The sequence below is a fragment of the Drosophila gunungcola genome, unplaced genomic scaffold (genome assembly GCF_025200985.1).
Source record: "Drosophila gunungcola strain Sukarami unplaced genomic scaffold, Dgunungcola_SK_2 000001F, whole genome shotgun sequence".
Lineage (NCBI taxonomy): Eukaryota > Metazoa > Arthropoda > Insecta > Diptera > Drosophilidae > Drosophila > Drosophila gunungcola.
The window spans coordinates 9,888,044-9,911,187 of record NW_026453197.1 but is presented as its reverse complement, the minus strand read 5'-3'; the positions used below and the strand labels follow the sequence as shown (position 1 = coordinate 9,911,187).

The 23,144-nt window shown below is 37.7% G+C and overlaps 2 protein-coding genes across 4 annotated transcripts in view; one reads left to right on the top strand and one right to left on the bottom strand.

Annotated features, from left to right (window-relative positions):
• Positions 1–783: 783 nt before the first annotated feature.
• On the bottom strand, positions 784–2,202 carry LOC128261337 (phenoloxidase-activating factor 2-like). 2 transcript variants are annotated; one of them, XM_052994988.1, is made up of 3 exons: positions 1,979–2,202; positions 1,860–1,904; positions 784–1,803 (listed from the first exon to the last, which is right to left on the bottom strand). In XM_052994988.1, the coding sequence occupies exons 1-3, from the start codon at positions 2,159–2,161 to the stop codon at positions 898–900; spliced, it is 1,134 nt and encodes a 377-aa protein (XP_052850948.1). In that variant the 5' UTR covers positions 2,162–2,202; the 3' UTR covers positions 784–897. The 2 variants fall into 2 exon arrangements, with proteins under 2 accessions (XP_052850948.1, XP_052850950.1); XM_052994990.1 differs by having other exon boundaries at positions 1,860–1,901.
• A 5,668-nt stretch (positions 2,203–7,870) lies between these two features.
• Positions 7,871–23,144, top strand: part of LOC128261586 (uncharacterized) — a 78,060-nt gene continuing 62,786 nt past the window's right edge. For both annotated transcript variants that reach the window (XM_052995363.1, XM_052995362.1), the window contains exons 1-2: positions 7,871–8,255; positions 17,798–17,918. In XM_052995363.1, coding sequence (XP_052851323.1) covers positions 17,864–17,918 — 55 coding nt within the window. In that variant the 5' untranslated portion in view covers positions 7,871–8,255; positions 17,798–17,863. The remainder of the gene's footprint in view (positions 8,256–17,797; positions 17,919–23,144) is intronic.

Sequence of the window (23,144 nt, the reverse complement as noted above, 5' to 3'; positions counted from 1 at the left end):
GCTTTTTGAAATAATTGAATAATTGCTGACCAAAGAATACTGAGGGAAAACGTATTTTGTTACTCATGGCGAAATGATTGCTAGTTAGATTTTTGATATGTACTGCACCCAAATGGAATTTGACATGTGGATGGCCCCGGGTTACTGAAAAATGGCTCTTAATTCCCCTAAAAGCTATAATTAGGAAAATTAAAATCTCTTGACTATAATATTTGGTTTGCTTGCATATACACTGTGACTTTGCGAATTTTAATTATAGTTCAAAGCCCGTTATTCCTTATGGAAACCCCTGTTACTTTTATTATTTTGATTGAGTCCATCGCGTCGCAGCGTCAGAAATTAAGTGGGTATGAAGTGAGCACTTGAATTTCAATTGGAGTGGCCTCTGCAAGCCCAAAACCCAACACAAAACCGAAGCTCAGGACCAGGGAGCAACCCCCAAAGGGCATAAAGTACAATTCCTGGCCGAATTTCGAGCTATAAATAAGAAGCACAACAACAACAGGAAGAAAAAGAATACATTATTCCCCACATTATTCCACTTTTTGCGGTTCCAGGGGAAAGGGTTGCTACTCTTGTTGTTGGCCCCTGAAATTGTTTGACTAATGATTGTTTAAGTGAATTACCATTAAGAGCTCCGTTTCTCAGCTTCTCTCCGGGCAATTTGGCCTGGAGTGTAATTGTATAATTGTTGACGAATGTTTTAGCATTGTTTCTCGCCTCTCCTTTCTGCCTGCTCTCCAGCTTATTAATTTTAATAAAGTTGATTAAGAGACTTACACAGAAAACTAAACAAAGACACTTTAATGGCTCAAATACATTTGAGTGTTTGCAAATCGTTTGCTTAAAGTGTCTGATTTTAAATGCTTGTTGAAACCAGCTTATTGCAATAGTCTTTTATTGGTGAGTTTTGTCCATTTTGAATGCTCCGTTTCTAAAGGTATAAGGTAACATATTGTTTTCAATCCACTCCCTGAAGATAGCCACATTTGTGTAAGTTGCGGGAATATCCTTCTGTCCACAGTCCAAGCCCCAGACAACGATGCCAACCTGGACATAGCTATCTGGATTCTCGTCTCCGAGGGAGCAGAATAAGGCAGATCCTCCATCGCCGGTACAAGTGTCCTGGTTAGGCTCACCTCCGGCGCAAATCATACTCGCAGGCAGCTTATAATTCGAGCCCAGCTTGGCTCTTTGCAACTTTGACTCACAATCGTTTCTGCTAACCACGGGTAACTCGACCTTCTTCAGAACGGCCGAGTAATTGAAATCTTCGAAATTTCTCTTACCCCAACCGGCAACCGTGCAGCGTTGTCCATCGTACGAACTTTGTGGCATAGGAATCGATATAGTTCTTATGTGATGCTTTAACTCGAAAGGCGATTTTAAATGTAGAATCGCCAAGTTATTAGCACCAGTTTTAAAATCGAAGTTCGGATGGGAAACGATCTTTTCTACTTCACGTTCCTCAGGGGCAAAACTCTCCTCCGGGGAGTTTAAGTCCCATTCGCCAGCTCTGACCACAATCTCGTGTGCGGACTTGTACCTTAAGAAGTGGGCAGCTGTGAGGACAAATCCTGGGGCAATCAGGGAGCCGCCCCCAAAATACGCACCGTTGTGCAACAAAGCTATCACCCAGGGAAACTGACCAGGCAACGAATGCCCATTCCGGATTGTTTTGGTGGCATCCAATCCGCATGGATTGCTCTTGCCTTCAGTAGAAGGTGGTGCAGCATGGACGACAGTTGTGTCCTTGCTCCCCCAGTTATGGTGAATTGTTCTGGGCACGTTTGGTGGCGATGTCTGTGAACAAGCAACAATTAATCTTTAGCAAAAAAAATTATATTTTATAAACTCACTACAGGCACAACCGGTGGGGTTTCAGTGTTTCTTTCATTACTCTGCTAATAATTAAAAAAATTAAGTTAAATATGATGAAATGTAAATCTAAGAACACAAGTAATCTGCATAAACTTACATTCCAGAGAATTGCACAGCAGATTTGACCGGCAGGGCAGGCCATAGTGCCATGGTGTTTTAAAACTCGCCAAATATATAATGGTTCCACTTCCCTGCACTGTATGCTATTAACACATGTACAGGCTTCACCCGAAAGGATGCTGCCTAAAATAAGAGCTCCGAATGTCCACAAGTGTCCCATGTCTGCGCCGAAATATAATGTGACTTTTTGTTAGAGGGACGTGTTTCTTTTTATACGCCTCAGACCGCATTTGATTTTACACAAATTATATTCGCATTATCAGCTTAAGCACATACTCATACATTTTTTTACGAAGGTTTTTCTACATTTTATTGTTCCAAGAAGCTATAGTCTTATCTGTGCAATTTGATCTCTGACATTTTTTAAATCTAAGAATTATTTTTGGGGAAGACCAACCATTATCATTAGCATTGATACGTCGTACACTAGATCTTAATTTCATATTTCGTTAAAACGATTTTTTATGCCTTAGTTCTGGCAGTTAACTATCGTAGGGTATATTTAATATTTAAATTTGCATTTTAACAGCACTAAAAACTTTATAATTTGGTTAAGATAAACGCAAATGTAATTAAAAAATTTCGTATTTTCAGCTGAGGAGCACCGAAAACGCATTGTGGCCTGTGCTTTATAATACTTTAACCTTAAAAAAAAAACAGCATTAAGTCATACAAAACATGTTAAGCTTTGGACTTGTAGTTTCCGTTATACAGTTTTCAAAATTCATTCTTATCGCTTTGCGAAATGGCAACAAAATTCACCAAAAGAGACTGTCGAGCACCCAGAACCCGAATTCCTTCGCCAGAACGGGCTTATGCTTGATAAATGCTTGAGTGATGTCCAGTTTCAGACTTGGGGCTTGGCCGCCTACCAGATTGTTTAGCCGAGTGCAGTTTCCCATAAACAGGCGTTGCTAAAGCGATTTGCATCGGCTGCAAGTGGGGCTTCTCCTCCAACACGGAACTCCCCGTTCCCAGGCCTGCTTCCTCTGATGCAGCTCCAACTGCCGCCCAAGTCGGGCGTAGCATGTGGCACATAGTTGTCAGGGGAGTGCGGCGTGATAAGCACGAATTAGTGGTAAATTAAGGCATTAGCATTGCTTACCCACTCGATGCACTGGAAAACTATTAACTTGACGCTTTGCACTTGCTTTCAATACACTTTTTAGTGGTCTGCTCCATATCCCATTTATTTATCTGATTTAAAATTTTTTTTAACGTTTTTTATGGTTGCACAAAAATTAAAAATCTTAATATTGCTTATGTCTAAAATAATTGATTTTTCTTGTAGAATTTAATAAAGAACTAAGCTTAGACTTTAGTAACCTTGTAGATAAGAAGTTTATTACTTGAATTATTTTATCAATTTTATCAAGATCAGTGTTAAAACTAAATTCCTACCTGTCAGCAATTGGAGTTTATGATTTCAGGACATTTTTCCGCCCGTGTACAGTCTCAACAAAACATGACAAACTCCAGGAATATCGCAATACCTCTCGAGTCCAAATCCCAGTCCACTGACCGCAGACCAAGTTTGATGGACGTGCACTCAACACTTTCGTCCAGCTGACAGTTATACTAATAACCCCCTTTACAACCCCTTTTACACCCCCTTTAAGCTCCCCCTTTACACCCCCTTTTACACCTTTATAACACCCCCAGCCCCTGGTTTGTCCACCACCCCCTCAGAGACAATCCTATGTGGCTTATCAGTTTTCAATCACATTTTGACTCGAATTTTGGTACATTTTGTGTGTGTTTGCCTGGCCATAAATCAACAAGACGCCCGATAATCCTCAATTCACGGCTGCCACTTCACGTGGAGAGTTGAAGGAGAAAAGGAGAGAGAACAGATAGGCAACTTTCCCCAAAACCGATAAACATTGACAGCTTGACATGTGTTCAAATACCAAATCCATCCCCTTTTCGGAAAAAACAAGTCCTTCCACGGATCGAAAACGTGTTTTAATTTTTATTGTTGTGCGGTTCAAGGTTGATCTATTTTTTTTTTATTGCTGGGGAGAACCGCAGCAGCTGATGAGAAATCGAGAACAAACGGGGAATACGCCTAGGGTTTGTCGCTCCTTGACACGTGTCATGGGGATCTTTGAAATATATACATTACAAATTATTTTGTAAGAATTATAATATTGCTTCCAAAGCCTCAAAAAACGTATTTTTATTTACAAAAGTCTGGATGTTTTTAAGTTTTTACACTGATATTTTTATGAACTACTTATATCATAAATATAGAAAACATGATGGTAATATGATTTCTAATCACGATAAATTCGATTAAAAAATGTATACTAAACATTGCAATGGTACATAAAATGGATGAGAAATTCCCTAGGCAATTACCGAGCCATTAACCGGTGATGTAACCACTCATCGGCTCCGTAACTTCTGGGCAAACACAAACACTCATCAACTTCCATAGAGATCCTTGGCACAAGTCAGGACTCGGCGGTACCAAAGACCATAATATAGCAATAAAAAATAGAGGGGCCAGAAGAAGAAAGGCGAAAGAAAGGTAAACGCCGGTGAGGCCAACTAAAGAGCCGCAAATGCTGTCTGCCCTGCCCTGCCCTCATCCTCGTCCCATGTCTTTCCGTCTAATTTATCATCAAACCAGGCCAGGACAAAAGGATAAAGGACATGCGGCGGTGTAGTGACCATGGAACCAGCTGGCTTCCTGGCCAAACCGACGGAACACAAAACACTGCGCTCAACTGAAACCTGCGGGTGTTTTTAGCTGCAGGTATATATGTCAGAGCTTATGACTAAATTGAAACAGGTTGAACCAGGGATGAGACAGGTGAAGGAGCCCAAAAAGTTGCTAGTAGTTTCATTAGTTTTGGAGGTTTTGAAGACGGCATAGAAAAGTATAGAAAGAAGGAGAATATTAGCCTACAAAGTGAAAAGAAAATACACTGGAAACGTTGTGTTCAAATATTTTATTAATAATATTCCATTTGATTATTTTTTAGTTTAATAATGTGAAGTTCAAATAAAATAAAACTTGAATATAATGCATATAATAGAACCCTTTTTAAATCAAATATTTTCCATATAATCTCAAGTATTTTAATATTAAATCCAGCATTTAAACATGGATTCTTTTTAAAAATATAGTTGAATGTGTAATTTAAATATGAAAAATAACAACTTGAATTCTATATTTCCAATAGTGTAAGTGATCTGGGAGCGTAGTATTTTATGCTCGGTTTTTTAATTTATTTTTTTTTAATTAATTGGTGTTTGATTGACCAAGTACCATTTATTTTTTGATAAAGAAAAGTTAACAATTTATTTTTAGATGTAATTAAATCTTTTTGGCGGCTGTTTTAGTTAGAACAATCAGCGACGGCGCCTCAAATTGTTTCTTCCTCGAACGGAGAACTCTTCGTCGGGAAGACGAAGACCCTCTCCAACAATATCTTGTCAATCATTTGGCTTCTTCGCTTGAACCGATATCTGTTTACACACAACACACTCGCACTCATCCCGAGATCAAAGCGACCACTTGAACACTTAACCCAAGGCGAGCCCCGGCTAAACCCGAATCCCAAATCCGACTAAGGACTGTCGGCTGCCCTGGGGCTTATCTCACTTACAAGTAATTGTAATATTATCCCTAATAAGCAAAAGATTGATAGCATTCCGGGGAAGGACCATAAAAAAGGGAAAGTGTGGCTGGGGGCCGAGGGAATTATTAGGATGGTCCGGGTTCGAGTCCGAGTCCGAGGAGCGAGTCTCACTCGACACCGGCTTGAAAGGACACAAAGGATGGCCGGCTGGCTATCTGCTTACTCTTCTCATCATCACTTGAGTAAACAATGTCATAAAATCATCAATCAAACCGGGGCGCTCCTCCCTTTCTTTTCCCCGTTCCAATCTCTGCCTCCACGGGTTGTTTTCTTGGCCTTATAGCCCCTTTTTGTATTGGCCCTTTGTGCGGGCCCTAAACTGTCTAAGCAAACAACAACAAACTGGACACGCGTCCGGATTTGGTTTTTGCCTGGGATTACCCATGCCCATGCCCTTTTTATTTATACTTATGTATATCCCTGCCTTTCTGTATGACTGTGCCTGTTAATACAATTAAGTGTTAAATTTGTTGCTGCCTCTTTCTTGGGTTATTTGTAAGACGGGTCAAATTGTTTTATGGGCGTGCCGCTATTTACATTATAAGTAGATATGGTCAGGAGATTTTCCTGCGGCATTTCTCAATGGGGAATTCGGGGGCAAGGTGGCAATCGCCTTAGTTTTCGGGTTTCAGGAGTCCAAGGTGCTCCATAATGTGGCCTAGTTTATGCACCGATGGTATTTTCATTATAATGTGCTAGACTTTCATTCTCGAGCAATTTTTTCTTTAAACAAAAATTATTTAAATACAAAATTATTTAACTAAAACGCAATTTAATTGCATTTTTGATTTATAAGAAAAATATTTATGTTCTAACTAAGTGATATGGCATGTTATATTTTCAAACTTTTGTATGCTTTAGTAAACATGACCATCTGTTTTTCTACCTACTAATAGTTACTTGTCCTTAGACTTTACCTGTTTATCAGTTAGAGGTCATAAAACTGCAGGAAAAACATTTTTGTTTGACATGTTCATACTTGCACGATTGAACCTGTTGAAAATTAGGTATATTATTAGTGATGCCTATTTAAAACTTTACTTTTCTTCTTTTTAATATTAATACAACTAAGTTATTGCATATATGTTCGAGTTTATCCATACTTCAATGTAAATCGTATATAAAATTGAATTGATATTAATAAAATTGATTGAAAATAATTATAGTAGTACATCAGTTTAAGTAACAGACAATTAAGTTCAAAAAAATGAATTTAATAAACAAGAACACTTGAAGAATTATATTTAATTTTTGTATTAATTTTTTTAAGATCAACAAAGCAAAAAAAAAAATTGTTTTGTTGTTGTTTTTATAAGACAGAGTTCATATTCTGATATTCTTTCGTTTTCAATTGTAGCTGGCCCGAAACATCCATCTATTTCCAAAGTATCATAATTTCCTAATTATCCCTGACCTACGCCCACTCACACGTATTCTTGATACCTCTAACTGCCAATCGCCTGCAATCTCCTGGAGTTGCAACCATTTTGCTAGCTTATTAACCATCCATCATTTGAAAAGATTTGGTCCAAGCTGCCTTGGCAAGCATAATGCACTTTTTGCATTTTTTTGTTTAACAATAATGAGGCTGTCATCGAACACGCTTCGAGCGTACCGCAACCTCAAACTATTTCTCCTCTTCAAACTGTCTTCATCGAACTCGTGCTGTTAGAACTCTACTAAGCGCGTATAAGACTGGTGCTGCAAACAAAACGCACCAGAGGGCGCCAGTTCGTGAGTTCTCGGCTGTATTCGTGTTCGCTTCGTTTTAACTACCGAAATTACAAAAATGTAAGTTAAACAATTAAGGCAATTTTAGCAAAATTTAAAAGTTATTTACATTTTGCTTCACCCTAGAAGTTGAACCATTTTTTTTTATAACCGAGTTTTGACCTTAAACATGAATTTTAGGAAACGCTAACATATAAGTTAAAGGCCTCAGGATTATGAACTATCCTCACGGGACTTTTATAAAAATAATTATAATAAATATAAGCCTAGTTTATTTCGCTGGGACACAATTTTTAAAACGATAAGATATTTGCAACCGGAAACTATATTTGGACGCGAAGTAAAATCAACCAATCAGGAAGATACTTCCGCACAACAGAGGCTCCTGCAACATGTTTGGCCCAACATGTTCGTGGTTGCTTGACATTTCGGCTACAAACGAAAAAACTGCACAGCGAATGTATCTGAAAGATACGTTCAGTCTTTTTCGACGCGAGCATTGTAACGGATCGCAGGTCACGGACGCTTGGATTAACGGTACTATTGCTCCCAGTGTCATCTGTGTGTGAGTGTGCGTGTGTGTGACCGGTCAACAACAAAAAAATATATACAAATAAAAAAACTCCACCCACTAAACCCCCAAAAAACGCCACTCGCGCATGAGTGGTTTGAAAAGTGCACAAGTGTAACAGTTGAGAATTTGAAAAAAATATATTTCGAAATGATATCAAACGAAATATGATCGAAAACAGCTGATAAACAGCCAACAAAACAGCAGTAAAACCAAAAAAAGTGATCTAGATAAAAGTGTTCTAATTAATCGGTCTTTTAGGAAGGAAGGAAGATCTTAATCACTCAAAAGAGTCACAAAATGTAAGTGCAAGCCAGCCAGTAAAATTAAATAAAACAATAACAATTGCGGACTGTCAAAACATTTATGCAAAACAGTAAAAAAGTGCGGCGAAAAAAAAGAAACTTGTATAAATAAACAAATATTTTGTGCTAAGATAAACACGAATACCCACAATGAGGGTAACCGCCACGCCCCCAACAAGCTACCGCCCACCTCCAAAGGCAATCCTTTTATTTACTCCATTTTTGGGGTCAGCAAATGGAACCTATTTTTTTAAGGTTTTCCTTTGTTTTGTTTATTTTTGTGTAAGCGCGCGAGATTTTCCACACATTTTTTTCTACTCTGTTTTTGGCATATTTGTTTATGCGTTGGCAAGTTGTACTTTTGCCCTTTGGGTGCGGGGAAAATGGGTTTAAAATGTGCCAAATCCTTGGCGGGCATTTATCAAGCAACTGTCAATGGATTTGAATAAATTTCCAACTGTTGAAATGGTTTAATCTCAGCGAGAGTTCAGACTAAGATTGCTGTTATAATTTGAGGCTTAAATTTACATTTCCTCAACTGATAAAAACGATTTGTTTGGATTCATAATCAACAAAACTTTTGTTGATCATCGGCGAATGATCTTTGTTAAGTTCTCAGAGTGACATATATATATTTACTGGGTGTAAAGCTGCAAATAGTAGTTAAATAGTTCATCAGTAGATCCTACCTCTAACTAAACAACTAAAATAGTTGTTATAGATTTATCTGCATATCTCTTACAATTGTAGTACTACTACTCAATACCATCAAATACGATTAAAATGAGTCGCATCTGTAATAGTTTAATAATTTCAAATAAAGAAAGCTTTTCGAAACTTTTTGTTAAAATAAAAGCAAGTATACACAGAAACTTAGTGCTCAATAAAAGTGTCTACACACTTTAGCCCAAAAGGTATTAAGATGCTGATCCAGTCACCTGAGATGTCACCTCTAAGCCTCTATTTCTCCACCCACTTTCCCCCTATATTTTTCCCCACTGAACACCCGCATAAACGGAAAGTTCCCCAAAGAATGACAGACAGAAAAATAGAGCTTAATCCTCCGACGTTGATCACTTTTTGTTAATTTGCTTTTCTCCTCTCAGTGACTTAAAGACACGGCATTTGACCTTTTCGCCTGCCAAACAAATCCAAAATTTGTAAAACACAACGTTTAAAAGACCCCACTAAAACGAAAATATATTTCGGCCCTAAAGCAGTCCAATTGTCAACGATTTAAGAGACGTCGAGGTGCGTGCCCTATTAGCCCCTCCAATAAAAATTAACTCAGGTTAAGGACGGGCGAAAATCCCGGCAAAGACATAAATCTTCGAACAGGCCGCAAAGTCAAATGAAAATAGCACAAACAGAAATATTTTCATTAAGAGTGTGGAAAATATTCACCAGAGAAAATGGGAGAGAAGGGAGAGAAGAATCAACATACATCAATCTGTCAGTGGGGCCTGTCAGCTGTTTAAAGCACCCACAAAGTGCTGCTGGCCCCAAAAACCAAAAAAAAAAAAAGACAAAATATAAAACAAGAAGTTGGAGACGCCGGGCAGACACATTCAATAAAGATTGAACCAGCAGAAGAAGCCGAAGAAGATAAAGCAGAGCGGTGAAAACCCCAAATGTAAATGTGAATTTTTTCGAAATGCATTTTTCGTGCGCCCCCATAAAAAATTTTTACTTTTACTCTCGCTTGTTGTTTGGTTATTGGGCAAAGTTTCTGCCTTGTAATTTCTTTATGTTTCTCCTTTTTTTTTTTTTTTGCTTATCCACGCGCAAAACGTGCGCCAATCAATTCCAAACAGAACTCAAGAAATACACAACAAAAAAGCGTAGACAAAAAACCCTTAACCGTGTGAACATTTTTCCACTCCCACGGCAAACAAATTAAAGCAAAGTCGAGAGAAGAAGAGCCCGCGTCAAAGTCGTGTTAAAATTAGAGACAAAAGCAATTTGTCTTTGTGCAATACATATACCCGAAGATGTATCTTGCAGATACATTTACATCTGAGCGAAGAGCCGATGGTCTATTAAGCGAACGTGTTGATTGATTTTTATTTTCGGGAATTACACAGAAATCGACACAGTGCTCGAAAAATGTGTGTTACCATTCCCATTCCCATTGCGGTTTTTGTTAATGAAAATTCCCTGCCGCATTCGGAAGGAAAACTCTAGATGGGAAGCAGGGGGGCCCTGCTAAATCATTCAACACTTGAGGGTTTGCTTCTCCAGTTGATTCTATTAATTACGGAACCAAACTCAAAAGTAGGTTGGTTCCGTCTGCCCTGGAAATCGATGACTTATTAAGGAGTTTCGTCTGAATGGGAGCGGTTTGAATGCTTCGAATTAGGTTCTGGGGCTGTGGTAAAAATCTTAGATCCTGGCTGATATGATGTGTTAAACTGATGAACAACAAAATTATTAATTTTCATTATGAAATATTTTTAGTTTTCTTATACAAATTAAAAAAATTGTTATGGCTTTATAAAATTGAAATTTAAAACACCATATATTTTGTTTGTTCATCAATAGCAATGCGATTTTACTGTTAACAAACAAGCCCTAGTGTTACTTTAGTAAGTATTTAAAAGAAATTTTCAATTTAATATTGTAAGATCTCTGCTAAAGAAATTTTTCTATCAAAGACACTAAAAAATAAACCATCCGGTGGACACCATAGTTATAGATGAACTTGTTCAAAGTTCTAAAAATAATTTGTTTTCTTTTATGTTTCTCTAAGTTACATAATTTTTCAAAAATTTTCGTTTAAAATTGTTTAATTTATTAAGATAAGATTTGTTGTATTCAATCAATAGATGTTGTCATCTTTAACATGTGCAAAAAAAAAAAATTTGAATAAAATTGGCATGTAGAAGTTTAAAAATTAAAAAAAAAAAAATTAAGTTAAAAATATTTGTGTGCTTAAGTTAATAATTAGTTTTATTACAAGTAGGTAAGTTATAAGTTTTTATATAAGAAATGAAATTGCAATCTTTTTAAAAATATAAACTTTATCAAAAGGTAAACTATTTAAATAAGTAAAGCAAACAATTTAAACTACTATTTTTGGGGAAATCCGAAAATTCCTTTTCAAAACGATTAAGGTAGCAACATATCTTCTGGCTTATCTATAGATCTACCTTAAGAGCAAACGAGCAGTCGAAACGCCCCTTAATACTTTTCCAATTTTCCCCCCTTTGGCTCCACACTTTTTGTCAACACCTTGGCAAATAGATTTCAGTGTCGGACGAGCACTTAGACTGCTGCTTTGGCTGCTGCTTTTCCCTCGTTGCTACTGCCACTTGCAAGACTGAAAATTGATTGATTTTATTTGCACGAATTGGGAAAAAAGAAAACTTCAACCATCTCCTTCTCTTCGTTTTCCACCCCAAAAATTTTAAACGCATTTGCGGTTCGTGAGAGGGGAAAATAAAGTTGGGTGAGGTGACTGTAACTGACATTTTGTGGCCAACTCATTTGCACTGTTTGAATTTCGGGCTTCCCCCTTTTCAGCCAGCTAAAGTTATGGAAAATACGTATTTCTTTACTGGTTGGAATGGAGACCTTTTCCCTTGTTAGCCAAAAACTACAACTGTACTGCGGATACTGTCTGGCCAGAAAAGTAAATTCCTCATTCATTTATGGGACGAAGATTGCTTTATATTTCCTCTGCCCCCATTTTACTGCGGTTTCTCGCCTGCATTATCGATGATGGGGTTTTTCATTTGCAGGAATATTCACCTCAAAGCACTCGGCATAGTTGTGACTCCATTTTCATTTCGCATTTCCAGGCTGCAGCTGTGAAAAGCAAAAATTGTCATGAATAAATGATGGCCAAGACGATGATGACGATGACGGCGATGACGACGATATTACGGGCCAAAAAGTGAAGACTCACAAAAATATATTTTACACAGTAAAATCGTATTTTCTCTTGCTCTGTTCTCCATTTTTCTGCAAATTTATGGCATATTCCCAATTGAGATGGCCCAAGTTAAATAAAACCTCTGTTTCTCGTTTTCCGGTACAATTTGTTAAGAAATATCTTCTTCTCTCGCACTTCTCACCGACAATTAATTTAAGCTTTCTACTCTCCATGGAAATTTGGTATGGAATTTATTATAATATATAACTTACAAATTCAATGAAAAATTGATGCATAAAGTGGCCAGGGCCAGAATTGATTGAAATTGACTTACTGTAAATATATCTATTTGATATTTTATCAGTTCCGTGTTAATATTGTAATTCATTTTCACTCAAAAAAAAACGTCCATATACTATTATCACATTGACTCAATAAATATTTAAATCCACCACATATACAATACCTTGCGGAATTAGAAACATTTTATACATGGGCTGCCAAATTACCATATTAATAATTTTTTTTATGGTAAACAATATATAAAACAAAGTGATCCATTTCATGTAACATATAAAAAAAAAATATATGTGAATATTGTGTTATTACGAGGAACAATATTACTTTTAAATCCCAATAAATATGCATAAATGAAATCAAACATTGGACGTCAGCGAATTGTATCGAACAAATGGGAAATTTGTATATATATATATATATATGTATATGGCGAATTTACAAGCGAAAAATATTTATATGGCCCGATTGATTGACAGTCAAATTAGCGGCAAACAAATGGCGATAAGCCAAGGCAAATAATTTTAAAATTCATGCGATGTGTATATATATGTATTGATGACATATATACACTTTGCGCTTATATGGCATATCAATCAAATAAATTATGGCATTGTGTAAGGCAAATTACGGCAAATGGGAGATCCACTAGATGCAAATCAATATGTGCAGCAGGCAATCATTCAACTCGTTCGCTCGTCAGTCAATCAAACGATGGCCATTGCTGGAAAGGGGGTTTTTCCAACAGACTCAAGTGGCTGCTACGGGCATAAACAAGCCAGTGGAAACTCTTTTCGCTTTTCCGATTGTTCCTTTTCTTTTTTTGAATTGGCGCCGGCGTCACTGCAACCTAATTTCCCATTTATCGAACACTTTTCGGAACTGGCGCTTTGGCAAATATGGCAATCATATGCTGCTACCAACGAATTGAATGTTTACACGGTGGGCGGCCGAAGGGGGAGGGGCTCGAAAAGGAGGCGCACACGCATCATCACTCATACGTCACGTTGCCTGACTTGTTTATCAAATTGGGCGGGCCTCGGAATGGGCGCCTAATAAAAGATACAAATGAAAGCTCATCGAACGAATTGGAAATGCTCTGGGCTGGAAATAAGCAGTCAATTTGTGCATATGTGTTGACATTTATTGGTTAGTTTTAATTGAGTGCAATTGGTTATCTACTGACCCGACGAATAATATGCACAAATGCATATTACCTTTTTAGTCAAACCAATAGTAAACTAAATAAAGTATTTTAATCAGCAACTACATTTCGATTGGATTTATAAAACCAAAATCAAATCAAAAATTAAATAATCCTTAATGGTATTGCGGAACTTGTTCCTAAATATATGAATTATATTTATATCTTGATTTTCATCGCATTACCAGAACAACCCTTTTTCCATAGGGTATTCTCCAAAGATCTCGCTTTCCGATGGGGCATCTGAAAGTACGTGCCACATGCCTCATGTTTCATTCCTCATGCCTCGTGGCTCAATTCAATTGCAGCCCAATTGACGTTTGCATAAATATTCCCTTTCGACTCAGTTTTTGCCTTTTTTATGGCCGGCTCTCGGCCAGAGTTTGCACAGTTTATAAATTCTGTAAGTTTACCCCCGCCACTCGGCTTTTTATGCTGCCTGTTGATTTTTTATGGCACTCGATGCGTGTTGCTCTTTAGCACAAAATAAACAAATTAAAGCGCACAAACTGCTGCATTTTGTTGATTATAAATTTCGATTCTATTCGTTGCTGTATTTGTTGCTCCCAGTTTAATGGTCGAGCGGAGATTTCTCAAATGTTGCCGAAGGGGGATTCTTCGCCCGGGTTGTTTATGAAGTTTTGAAATCGATTTGGCAACGCGGCAAGTGGCCCTCCCACACAAACGTAATAAATTCTAAAAAAACACATTCCTCTTTATTTGGTCTCGCAATGGAATTTCTCCGTTTCTAAATTTATCTTGAGAGTTCTATTGTTATTTATTGGCCGAACTTATTAATTAATTCCCATCATCGTAATATTGTTGATTTTTATTTGAGCAATTCGATCTGACTTCCATCAAGTCAAGTGGTTCAGTGGGTGAAACGAATTAAGTGCTGCCATTATGGGTTAATTTTCATTTACAATTGTTTGGAAAAAGAACTTAATAAACAGAAAGTAACGTGCTTAATTATATGATTTCATTATCAAAAATAATAAATATTTAAATATAATACGCTTGTGCTTATGATTGCCTAAAAATTGTGGTAAAATTTAGCAACAAACCACTTAACCCCAAATAATGGCAAACTTAATCTACACACCGAAATTTTGAAAAATTTTTGTCAGGTAGTTTGAAGACTTTTGCTACATCAGTTATTTGGCCAAAAACCAAAATTCAATTACCCCAAAACGCTTTGGGCCATGAAATTGTAACCTGAGCTAAAGAAGCTCGGAAAATGTGCAGTGGGCGAGGTGAAACCGAGAAACAAAACATTTTTTGGCATATGCTAGACTTTCATTCGAAAATGGGGCGGGTATTGGGAAAGTCAATCACTCAAAAAGGAACGGTAATTGATAACTTTTCAATTTTCCATAGCCAAGGGCAAAATGGCATGAATGTGGAGACCTAGCAACATTTCATTCCCCATAGAATTTTCTCACATTTCACTTACAATGGTCCCGAAACAACTAAAAAGCCAATGAATCACAATCGGAAAAGTGAAAGTTTTTCGAGTATCATTCTGTTATTTTCCACTTGCAGGGCTTTTGCTTTTCCTTATGCAGGAATCGGACCGAAATGTCCATTCGTCAAAATGACTTTTTACTCACTTTTCTATTGATTTAAAATTTCAATTTCAATTTTACTTTTTGTTTGCAAATTTTAAAATCTAATTACTGATGGTTAGTACTGTTGTGGGATTTGATTCCCCTGAACTCTACTATCTACTCGTTTTTTCGATTACACTTTTCCGCCACTTAACGACAAAATTATGCAAATCAAGCAACCGAAAAAAAATAATGTGAGTCTCGCAAGGTTAAAGATCTGTTTGTTGTGTAAAAATTGTGGTTGTAATGCACCGCAAGAAATGACTCCACTGATGTTTTAAGCTTTGGTTTATTTTTACTTTCTATTCTCTAAGTTAAAATTACATACTGACAATCTACTAAATATTTATATATATATTTATTAGGTTCAGCAGTGGCTTTTAAATGCAATTCCAATTAAAATTAAATCTTTTTATTAAGATGAATATAAATATTTTTGATAGACTTTTGTATTTCTTATTTGTATAAAATTTGATAGTGAACCCCCCAAGAACAAGGACCCAAACTCCACTTTTACCAACATTTGAGGTCACTAAGGACTCACCTGAGTTAGGGTATCGCTGACAGGGTGACATACGAGCAGCACTCCCAACCTGAGCCACATGAACCACCTGAACCGGCGGAGGAAACCCAACAACAGGCTGGGGAGTCGTCTCAGTCACTTGCGACAGTATCGCATTTGCTTTGAAATTAGTTTGCCGGCACAACCGAAAAAAAGGAGCGAAGAGCGAAAGGAAAATGAGACGTGTGTGACTATGTAAGGGCTACGTTTTGTGCACCTGTCGAGGGGGCGGGAAATCCACCTGCAAATGGGTGTGGTGTTTGGAGGGTTGGAGAGGGGGTGGTTGCCCCTGGCAGTCGCTCCTTGTTGACTTGTTTACGGTGCCAGCGAATAGATACAAAGCAAACGGATGGGGGAACAGATATACAAGGACACAAAAGATACACGTATATGCAAGTCACATTATAGTCGGAATATAGTCACAGTCTAGTTGGAGTTTAGTTCAGTGGAATTGCCCAAGCCTACATCTGCATGCGAATACTTTCTGACAGTCATTCGAGGCTCTAATTTATTTGATTTTATTCTATCCGCACCATAAATGTCTTCTGCATTTGTCAATCAAAAAGTTTTTAGTGACCCACATGAGAATTTTATATAAAACTTCGTGTCAGAGATTTAAGATATTTATTTTTTGCATTACACATTGCCACGAATTTTCGATCACAAGTTTAAAGATTTGGATTTTTGGACTGTCTGCATATGTTTTATAAAATTGTAATGGTTTTGAAATGTTATTTTTTAAAAAAACAGACATTTAATTGAAACAGTTTGTATCCAAAATCTATGGGATTTTATTAAACCTTAACCGAAAGGTGTTTAGATCTTAAATGAAGATAATAATATTTTTAAATAAATGAAAAATTGCTTCTGATGAAATTTGATAGAGGAAAAAACTAGTAGCCACTAGAAAAACATAAATACAAAATGTATATAAAACCAAACAAATAAACAACAGTAAGGTTTTAAGCTGAACTACATTTTAGAGTTAAGCGTAACTTAAATTCCCTTTCAAGAGTAAAACTTCAAGGGAAGATTTAAACTTCTCGGGAAATATGCAACAACTGCCGTAGTGACATCACTCCTTCACAGTTAAAGAATTTGCATTCATGATCAAGTTTATCCCCATCTTATCCCTCAGTCAATCAAGGGCATTCATTCATCATCGGCTGCCTCATCTCCAGCCAATTGATCAATACTCCCCTTTCCCCACCGAGACCTTCAATTATCTATCAATTAGAGACACCAAAGAAGCAAGAGGGAGAAAGAGGGAGAAAGAGGAAAGCCCAGCCTTTCCATTTAGAACGGAAATTATTCATGACTTCCATGGAAAACCGAAAAACAAAGAGGCCAGGGGGACACGGAAAAAATCAAATTCGAGAAGAAAGCAAAGAAGATAAATGACCAACAATTAGTCACACCTACGATGACAATCATTGAACGATTTGAGGGGGAATAGGTGGGCTTAGGTTTACCCATGGCTCCAAATCGAATTCAAATTCCCCCCGGTTCCAGGGTCAGACAATGGCCACAGTAATGAAAATTTAGCAGGCCCAAAACACAAAACCGGGTTTAATTGCCAAGGGGAGGGGAAATGAACTGAGGGTGTCCAAAAAGTGCATGTGTAGTTTTGATTAGCGTCAGGTGCCGTGTCAATCGGCAATTTGTGGCCCGCCCCCTTGGAAAATGGCATTTGAATGATGACAGCGAACCGGTGACTGGTAGCAGGGAATGGGTAACAGGTAACAGATCACAGGTGACAGCTGGTGCTTCTTCCGCCCGTGGCACTTGTCATTGCTATTGTTTTCCTGGGCCGAGCCCACCGCACCGCACCGCACCACACACACCCTCTTCCCAAAAATGTCTATATTATGCTCGGCCAAACAAGCAAACAAATTGCTGCCTTCTGTTCAGTCGCTTATAGTGACTGACTCACGGGCGTGTCTGGAGCAATAAATAATTATTTACATATTTATTTTTTACCTTCTTCCATTGCAGTAATCAAACGGAGCACAGTCACAGAAGAGAGTCAAAACGAAAATCAGACAGAAATCAACAACCAACATGTTTGGCCCTCTCAATTTGCTGGCCGCTCTGTTTTTCATCGGCACACTGAAAGGTGAGTAAAATCAACTCAAATTGCACACGCTTTTTTATACATGCACTAAAAAAATTTTAAGTCTCAATTTCATTTACGCAGAATCTTTAGAAACATTATATATAAAGTGATCTTTTAAAAAAATGGTCTTGAACATCACTTAAATACATTTTTAAACAGAACTTAAATAGTAAGATCAATATTTTTTATTAATATGCATTTTAAATATTTAAGATTTGCATAACTTTAAATTTTACTTTACAATTTCCCTTCGTGTATTCATATTCGTTAAAGCTCTCCGATTCCATGACCAAATGTTAGCCAATTATGCTGACTTCATTTGTCAACGTTTTGGCGAGTATTCAAATATGAAATTTCACACTCTGCCTGACATTTCCCCCCTGTCCCCATGGCTCCATGGGCGGGTAAAAGGGGGTGTCTGTGACCGCAGCCTGGCGCCGGCTCCATGGCGTGCCTCATAAATTAATTTACACTTGAAACTGGCCAAGCCAAACAACAACAAAAACTGCAATAACAACAGCAAATATAAAAGTGTTTTGTTGCCGCAACAAAAACTACAACAAAAAAAAAAACAAAAATAACGAAATCAACAGTGGCGAAACTGAATGCCCCAAACCACCCACGATGGGTCAGAATTGCGAAATTGCAACCGGGAATTGCGTGTCTTGAACAGGGACTTTACACTACGATTCATTCCAATGGAGTTCATCAGGACAGATGGGAGCAAATAGGGTTTTAAATTGCTACAATCATTAATCCATTAATTTTCTACATTTATTTCGTAATCGATTTTCTTACCTCATCAGTAAAATATTATACGATATATAATATATTATATTATATATACATTATACAATACAATAAATAAATCATACAGACAGAAGGGATTTTCATTAACTTTTAATAAATGGCATCATTTTGTATCTTATAGATAGAGTATTATTTTATTGGTTATTTTTTTTTCTTTGATTTCTTGTTTTGTCAACTTAAGCATATTTCATTGCCTCATTTGTTCACATTGCAACCGCTGTGCTTCCAAAAGTAATAAAGTTATTGCACTTTCTGACCGTTGAGCTCGGCAAGTTTTTGGCGTTCAGAGTGGGTCGCTCCATTGTAAGAACCCCTTCAAAGGCCCCTTTTCGCCGCCACTGCGGTCATTATCAGCTTGAGTGGGCAACGGGAGCCACGCGTCTGTTTAAATGAAATCGACGCTCGTTGCGGTTACTTTCTTCGCACATGAATTTGTTTATTAACAGTTCCCTAAAAAAGCGATAAAGAAGCTGGGTCTTATGGGTCGTCGAGGGGTGGACACGAGGAGGGGGGCGACAAGGGATGCTGGGCAAATTGCTCTGCGACGGCACTTTGTCGTCTGTCGTAATAATTCCGTTGCAATTGAAATAAATTAAATTGCATGCGGAGCCATTGTCAGCGATGTCGCCTGTTTTCTCCCGTTATTTGTGTGCGCTTTTGTCAAGCGGAATTGTCAGTGGGTACTGGAGTACTGCAGCCCCACCCAATCACCCATATAACCACCCAACTATCCGACATACCGACCCTATATCACGAATGCAGATGCATAAACCGCAGCGGCCCAAACCAAACCAAAACCCCGGCAAAGTCATCACATCTCTCGTGATGTGCACATGTCACTGCGGCATTTGTTTAATTAACAAAAACGCTGATGTCCCAGCCAGGGGCCCCCTGGCTCTTCCCTTTCAGCTGCAGCTCTGTGGATTGTGGGTGCTAAGTGGTGACCCCAACCACGCAGCCCTCTCCGCTTTTCCGCTTTTCCGCCACCTCTCGCCACATCTCGCCACATCTCGCCACTCGTGAGCCAAAAAAGCCTTGCGGTTGTCAGTCATCGTTTGTCTTTGTAATTTGTGCCCTGATGAGTTATACTTTCGAGTGCGTATTTGTCTGTGTGTCTGTCCCATTGTCCTGACTGATTAATGTGATGTGTGCGGTGTGGATCATAAACTCTGTGGATGATAAAAACTTTGGCAAATGGAATTTCAAGAATTTTTACGTTTGGCACACGGTGAACCTTGATTGGATAATGAGATTGAAGAGGATAATGTGGGGCATGAAACACGACAAGCTTATAAGGGGCAAACAGTTTAACCTGATCCATTATCATTATCACATATTGGGTCAATTTATAAGCTTAAAATATTTACTTCAGACCTTTAGAAAATGTTTATGGTGTGAAACGCGTGTGGACTCATGAATTCAATTGTCGGATACTGGTTTCTAGGGCTATATTGTTGTTGAAATTATGTGGAACTTATGTGGAACTTATGTGAAACTTTATGGGAATTTTGTGGAACTTGTGTGTGCTTCAAGTCGGTCTAGTAAACAAGAAATCGGAGAAAATGGGTAATTCCCCTCAAAATTTAACAACGAAATGTTTACCTTGATGTGGAACGTATGTGGATCCTAAAAACTGGTATGCTTAAAATTCATTGACCAATTAAGGTATTCTATTTCCTTAGCCGGAATACCCATATAGCTTTTGTTGATTGTTTTTTAAATCATTTTAAACAAAATAAAATGGATGCGGTTTATTTTGAGTTTGAGATATTAGCCAACTGCGACTTGTATGACAAACTACATAAAAACTTCAAGCTCAATTGAATTCCCCATAAAAGCAACACCTCAGGTTAGTTTTAATTCCTTGAATCTTATTGACACTAAATATTTCAAAACAATTCACCCAGCCACAAATCAGCTAAGCATAAAGGTCGTGCTACAAACAAAACTTTCTCAATAAAATGTTGAACAAAACTTAAACCAAATCGACAACCGCAACACGAAAAGCATTTAAGCTCCAGCTAGGAAAATAAAATACGGAGCAACCGAAATGAAAACGGCTGATGACATTTTTGGGGAACGAGCGTTGGCAAAGAAAGCGGAAACATAGGGAAACATTAATCATTTAATTTGATAAGCCATAAACGAAGTTTCCGATAATCTTTTTACGTGCGCTGATAAAAGAGGGTCTTGGATTCAGTCTCGGAACTTGACTCCGTGGGGTTAGCTCTGCGAGTGACGCATTGCATGCAATTTCAATTGATTACGCCACGCTCGAGGGGCTAGCTAAAAAGATGAGAGACAGCGCCGGAGGAAAACTACTTTTGGCTTTCACTTCACTTGCAGACAATCGAGGGTTGGCCAAACTTGTCGCATGAAAATGCAATTCAATTGATTTATGTGCTCGATGCAATTACTTGGGAGGAAGCTTAACGGAGCTGAGTTCTGGCTGCGTGCCGGGTGCCAATAAAAATCCAAGCTGCCCCTGCAACTGACAGCCGCATAAATTGCTGCCCCATTCCGGCCAATACTACGATGCCATCCACCAAATTCCTTTTCTGGGCTGTGGCAACCCTGGACACCTTGTCACTAGGTGTGAAAGTGCTCGGCGCCACGCCCACACCGCAAAATAATCAATGGGCGTAACGGCAGCGGGCCAATTAAATTTATTGCCAACTCTTTTGTGCCTGCAAAATTGTTTTTAATTGTCCCTGGCAATTAAAAACACACCCAGTCGTCTTTGCCTTGGCTCCTTCACCCTCCTCCAGAAATTAATCGAGTCGTGTGCCCAGATAAACACAAATTTAAAGCGGATAAGCCCAAGGGGGAAATTTTGTGGTTTTCGGGTGGGTGAGTGTGCAGAAAAGGGTGGTGAATAGGGTTGGCAAATTCAACCGAAACGCCACGAGAAGAGTCTTTAGAAAATGTGTTTTTAGTTAAAGAACAACCGCTTACAGAGGACTTTAAATTATCTCCCAGAATAAAGACAATTATTAACTCACTTGCCTATTCTTACAAAACAAAGCTCCATTAAAATTCGTTCTCAATTCTATAATTATTACTTCCCTTGATTAAAACCATGTCAAAGGTTCCCCAATAAAATTCCTGAATCGTCTGACATAATTCATAAACATCAAAAGAAATATTGGACATTTTTTATGAGTTTTTTTTATTAGTAAAAGAATCAATAGGCCATAAATCAAAAGAAACCAAACAAACTTTTTTGAAAATTAGTTTTCAATGGACCTTGTTAAATTTTTTTTTAGGAAAAAATCATATATAAATATTTAATCAGCATGCTAAACTTAATATGGAAATGAATTCAAAAATCTTAACTTCTAAGAGCATCCCCAAAAATTTCATTAAAATCCCTATCAATTCACTTCAGTTCTTGGCTTCCAGCCTGGCAATTTGGCTTTTCGCAAATGAATGATTTTTATGAGGCTGGATAAAAAGGATGGGGATACCTGAAGCTGCTTCAGCATCATCAGCCCGCAGCCGAATCCAATGAAAACTTCTTTATCCCCTTACCTTCAATTTCTCCACTGGCTTTGCCTTTTCTATCCCCGGTATTACCGTCCAAGGAGCAGTGCTTAAAGGATGCAAAGTAACTGCTGTCCTGGACCAATGTTGCCACATCTTGAGGCACTTTTTTGAGTCACTTGCAGCCATTCGAGCTTCCGCTTCTATTCCACTTTTTTCGTCATTTTTCCCTTTGCGTTTTTCTCTTTGCATAGAAAAATCCACAAAATCGACATAATGCAATTTTATCTTGGTTCTGTTTTTTTTTTTCCTTTTAAGCTACTCCATCTGCTGCTGATGTTTTTTTTATTAACTTTACCAAAGAGCGTCTTTTTTTCGGATGTTGTAAAGATTATACGCCGCTTTTAGAATTGTAGGCAAAAGTTATAATGTTTCCTCATTAACTTTTCTATATAAGATACAAAAATATTTTTATGCGAAAATTAACAAAATAATTATTCTAAATGAATATCATTTTAAAATTCGATTTATATAATTGTGTTTTTTTTTACAGGCCCGATTCTACAATCAAAGTTGTTTTTGAATGTGCGTCTGATTTCGATTATAGTTTTGTTCGAATCTACAATTCTCCCTTCCGAAGCCATAAATCAAACGTTGTTCTATATATTTTTTTTCCAGACTCTTATCTCTTACTTCCTCTCTCGTTCCGCTTATCAAATAAATTCCCCGATCTCTGGTAGCTCGTATTTTGCCCCACACATTTTATTCAAATGCTACGTGTTGAATTTTTTCATAACTTTTCTGTGTCCGTTTGGCGATATTTGCCCTCACTCCCTTTCCTATTTGTGTTTTAGAAAAAAGCCAACATCACTGCATGTGTTATTGCAAAAAAAATCTTAATCAAATCCGGAAATAATAAATCGTTTAATAAAT

What these genes read in the sequence shown, in the direction of transcription:
- LOC128261337 (XM_052994988.1), bottom strand. Translation starts at nt 2,161, where the DNA reads ATGGGACACTTGTGGACATTCGGAGCTCTTATTTTAGGCAGCATCCTT. An exon ending in GCTGTGCAATTCTCTGGAAT is followed by an intron (nt 1,905 to 1,978) that starts GTAAGTTTATGC and finishes TTTAATTATTAG; the next exon opens with CAGAGTAATGAAAGAAACAC. An exon ending in CCCCACCGGTTGTGCCTGTA is followed by an intron (nt 1,804 to 1,859) that starts GTGAGTTTATAA and finishes GCTTGTTCACAG; the next exon opens with ACATCGCCACCAAACGTGCC.